This window comes from Dasypus novemcinctus, chromosome 30 (assembly GCF_030445035.2).
Source record: "Dasypus novemcinctus isolate mDasNov1 chromosome 30, mDasNov1.1.hap2, whole genome shotgun sequence".
Classification (NCBI taxonomy): Eukaryota; Metazoa; Chordata; class Mammalia; order Cingulata; family Dasypodidae; genus Dasypus; species Dasypus novemcinctus.
The window spans coordinates 7453822-7458400 of NC_080702.1; the positions used below are offsets into that span (position 1 = coordinate 7453822).

At 38.8% G+C, this 4579-nt stretch overlaps 1 protein-coding gene across 1 annotated transcript; it reads left to right on the forward strand.

Moving 5' to 3' along the window:
* The first annotated feature begins 2101 nt into the window (after positions 1-2101).
* On the forward strand, positions 2102-3016 carry LOC131276938 (olfactory receptor 5A2-like). The gene has a single exon (XM_058290567.1). The coding sequence runs from the start codon at positions 2102-2104 to the stop codon at positions 3014-3016; it is 915 nt and encodes a 304-aa protein (XP_058146550.1).
* Positions 3017-4579: the final 1563 nt, after the last annotated feature.

A 4579-nucleotide genomic window follows, 5' to 3' on the forward strand; every position in this document is an offset into this window, starting at 1 on the left:
TCCTGACTTTTTGCAGAAGGCAGATCTGGTGAGCCACATCCAGACTAACAGGTGGGATATGAACCACAGTAACATTTACAGGGCCATAGGTTCCCAAAGGGTTGTGCTGTCTACAAATCTTGCCATTTTCAGGGCAGTTCATAGATTTCTCTGTTCTCGGGAAGACTCAAAAAGCATAAGTGCAATGCTCTTGTTTAACCCTAAATTGACTTCTGCTTCCCACCAGATTGTCCTGTCCTGAAAGTAGCAAGAGGAAGGCCTCAGTTAAACTTGATTCCTTCATATTTTAATAATTATACATTTTTATATATATGTATGTATGAAAGAATTATAGTTTTGGGAAATAATTAAAGAATGTGATGCCCTAGTTCTTCTAGTCTCTTCTAATGTCCCTTCTCCAAAACTCTGGGCAAAGAGGAGAAAGAGAGTCAGAGCAACATAAAAAAGCCCATGGATATAACTCTTTTAATGAACATTATCACCTTATTACATTGTATGATATTAATGAATGTTTAGAGCAGCTTGACTGTGAATGTGCAAGATCTTCTACAGCTGGAAATCTTGCAGAAAACTCACTGTGATGGAATAGTGTAACTAAATTACCAGTATATTGGGGGAAGCTTCCTAAAGAGCATACTTGCAATTTTATTCATTTATTTATTCACTGTTAAAGTGCATACTATGCACTGGGCCTGCAAATCACTCCATATAAAGAAAGAATAAAGGATATCCCTGTTCATAAAGAACTCACAGAAATAAGAAAATTCATATATGAAAACAAATAAATATTCCCAAGTTCTCTGGGTTCTATAATTTAACTGTTTATAAAATGATGAAAAAATGGTCATTGGGAATCAGACTAGAAACAAGAGAAGGCACCTATAAGTTCATAAAAGAAAGGGGAATTAAAATAAATAACATCATAAGTAAAGACAGGGAATCATTAGGTCATGCTATGCATTTAGTGAAAGCCTAAATATTTCAATATGACTCTCAAATAAGGGGAAGAATCAAATCATATAGTGCTTCTGTGCAATTTTAATGAATGTGAAATGTCTCCTTAAGTAATAAAGCCCCCAAAAGAGCTTTAACAGGCAATACTATAAGTAATTCAACTACTGAGGGAAAAAGGTGTGACTGCTACATATAGAATTGGCTGGGAGGAGCAGTAGTAAGGTTTGGGAGGCTCTTAAGAACCTATCTTACGGGTGCAGATAGGGATTATCAATATTAAGCAGAGATGGAAGTCGTAAGATAGGTGGAATGGGTAGATCCCAAGTGATTCTCTAGTCATTGAATGGGATGGCCAGAAGTGAGGAGTTACACAGAAAACTTAGGAGCCAATTTGGTCAATCATGTATAGGAGGAAAAATATTTTAAGAGAAATTAAAAAAATATATATGTTTTGTGCATTCTGATGTATTATGGATTAACTATATAAAAGGCAATCTGCAATGTAAGCCTAGAAGTTAAGCATTTTAGATTCAATATATTCATTTAAAAGAAGACATTTTTAATTGGATTTATATATATATAGTCAGTTGAGAAAGATTCCTCAAGAAATGCATTCTTTAGAAAAAGAGAGGAAATACCTACCACCAGTAATGGAGACTTGGATATAGTGTGAAAAGTGGTAGGAAAAAAAATAGGAGGCCTCATAAAAACTATGTGAAATTAGCATGTTTAAAAGGAATTGATTTTTAAAAGTTCATATCTTTTTTGTAAAACATAAATGAATTAATGTTTAAACAGGAGGAAGAGCTAAAATATTCCAATAAATAGAAGAGAAATACAGGGACTGCCTCTCACCAAACATCTAAAATTAAAGAGGAAGAAGCTTACACAGTTGTTCTCTTTTGTCTTCCTTTCTCTCACTCAGGACAGAAGAATTGGAACCAATGCAAACTGAATCATCAAAATAATCACATGATTTACTGACACATCATCATTAAACAAGTTACTTAATTTGTTTGATTTTTCCACTGAGAAAAGTTGCTCCTTTATAGACAAAATGAGCCTGCATAGTCATGGTCCAAGGTAGTTTCCTATTTGTTTCCTCACTTGTAGGCATAGCCTAATAAAATTTCAAGGGGAATGAAAAATGTCTAATCAGACAAGAGTGACACAATTCATTCTCAGGGGTTTTTCAGATACCCAGGATTTGAAATTTGTAGTCCTCTTATTTTTCTTGTTTGATTACCTGTTTTGCCTTCTGGGAAACATTTCCATCATCATAGCTGTGATCAGGGAAAGCCGACTCCACTCCCCCATGTATTTCTTCCTGAAGAACTTGTCTTTTCTGGACATGTGCTATACCTCTGTCACCATCCCTAAGGCCCTGATGACCTCCCTATTGGGCTCTGGGGTCATTTCCTACCTGGAGTGTGTAGCTCAGCTGTATATGCTTATTACACTTAGTTCTACTGAATGCTTCCTGCTCACAGCCATGGCCTATGACCGGTGCTTGGCCATTTACAGGCCCCTTCTCTATGCCTCCATGATGAGCCACAAACTCTGTTCTGAACTGGTCATCATGGCCTGGGTTACTGGGGCCATATTCTCAGCCTTCCACACAGTCAATACCTTCTCCCTCCCCTTCTGTGGGCCGAATGTTGTTGAACATTTTTTCTGTGAAATGCCTCCTGTCATGAGACTTTCCTGCACTGATTTCCACACCAATGAGGAAGTGGGCTTTGCTGTTAGCAGCTGCGTTGTCATGAGCTCCTTTGCCCTCACTATTGTATCCTACGCCTGCATAATCTCCACAATTGCTCGGATCTCCTCTGTGGATGGCAGGTGGAAAGCATTCTCCACCTGTTCCTCTCACCTCACCACAGATATTTTGTTCTATGGAACTGGAAGTTTTGCATACTTGAGATCTGCCTCCCAATACTCCCCCACCCAGGGTCGCCTGGCCTCCATTTTTTACACCATTGTCACACCTACCTTGAACCCTGTTATCTATTGTCTGAGGAACAAAGACATGAAAGGTGCTCTGTGGAAGCTGTATTGCTGAAGAAAACATTAAGTATTAGAGAGTTATATCTTGTGGATTCTTCAGAAGTTCAATTGCTATTATTGGATTGAGCCTCACTTCATCACTCCTCATCCTCTGTGCTCTGATACTTTACACTGGCGACCAGGCCCGTTGCAGGATGTCTCCCCACGGCACTGCATTGCTGCTTCTCTTCCCTTTCTAAACAATTCTCCCACCTAGTGCAGAATCAGCTCCTCTAACTTAGCAACATGTAAATATTAATATTTCTTTATATTCTACCATTACATCATGCTTTTGTAAAAGAAATCCTTCTTTTATCTAGCTTATCTGGGAGAATTCATATCATTTCTTAGTTTTAATTATTACTACCAAATCTTTATCATCATTCTCATGTAATGACTCCCAGTCTTGCAGTCTTGCATTTCCATCTTTCTCTTCTCCATGTTTGTTTGAATATGTAATAAGCACTTCATTTCTCACACATCAAAAATGTATTCATAACTTCCCCTCAACCACTACACTGCCTTGTTGTTCCTACTTCATTTGTTCAAGTAGTACCACTGATTGTCCAATTTACCAGGCTAAACTATTTTTACATTTTTCATTTCAGCTTCATTCTTTATTCTTCTAAATAGATTTGGCCTATAAATTTTCTTTTTTCTTCAAAAATTTAACAGTGATCTCATACATGAAATCTTTTCTCGGTGCAGGATTCTTTTCTACTTTTCTGGAATCAACTATGATGATTTTACTTCAGTGATTTTCAAGAATGGTTCATTTTTCATGAAAGTAGTATTTTTTATCCAAATAATAGTTAATATATCCACCCTCCAATTAGGATCAATCAAAGTGGACATTAATGTGGTCAAGTGGTTTTAGTGCTGAGTACAAGTCTCTCCTCCTCATGGACCACAAAATTTACTGATGGGAGCCCTTGGTTAAATACTTCAGAATGCCAGGTGAAATACTTTTCAGGTTCATCTTCCAGCTAGTCCTCCTCCCCAAATCTTTGACAACAAAGGTGCAGGCCATCTCTCTAAAATGTGCATCAACACATTCCCTGAAAGAAATAACGTCCTTTCGGATGGAGTGGATACAACCCCAGGTATTGGTTCTTATGAAGGATAAAGAGACCCACGAGTTCTATGGTCATGGCAGATGGGGTTCACTCCCATGTCAGATGGCCCTTCTTTGGAGCTGGTGTTTCTGCGTGATGGAACTGGACTCAGAGGGGATCTCTTTTCACAAGACTCGCATGCTGCTTTACTGGAATTGTGGTTGGTGCTGGGGTTTGAGATATATTTGGGGGATTTGAATCTCTGGACTGACAATGTGATGCCCAGGCCCAGAGCCTCAACAGACTTCAGCTCCTACATGCTGATTTGTTGGACTTACCCCACTCAGCTAACATGGAGTTGAAGAGGGTCAACCACCACACCATGGAGCCTAGAGTGTCTACAACTGAAGGCAGGAGGAGTTCATCCAGTATCCATGCGGAATCCAGGCCCCCACTTGACATGGATGTGCAATGGACACACCAATCCAATGTCCACAGAGACAATGTGGCATGGGCGTGGGAAG

Coding starts and splice junctions, on each gene's coding strand:
- LOC131276938 (XM_058290567.1), top strand. CDS start 2,102: ATGTCTAATCAGACAAGAGTGACACAATTCATTCTCAGGGGTTTTTCA.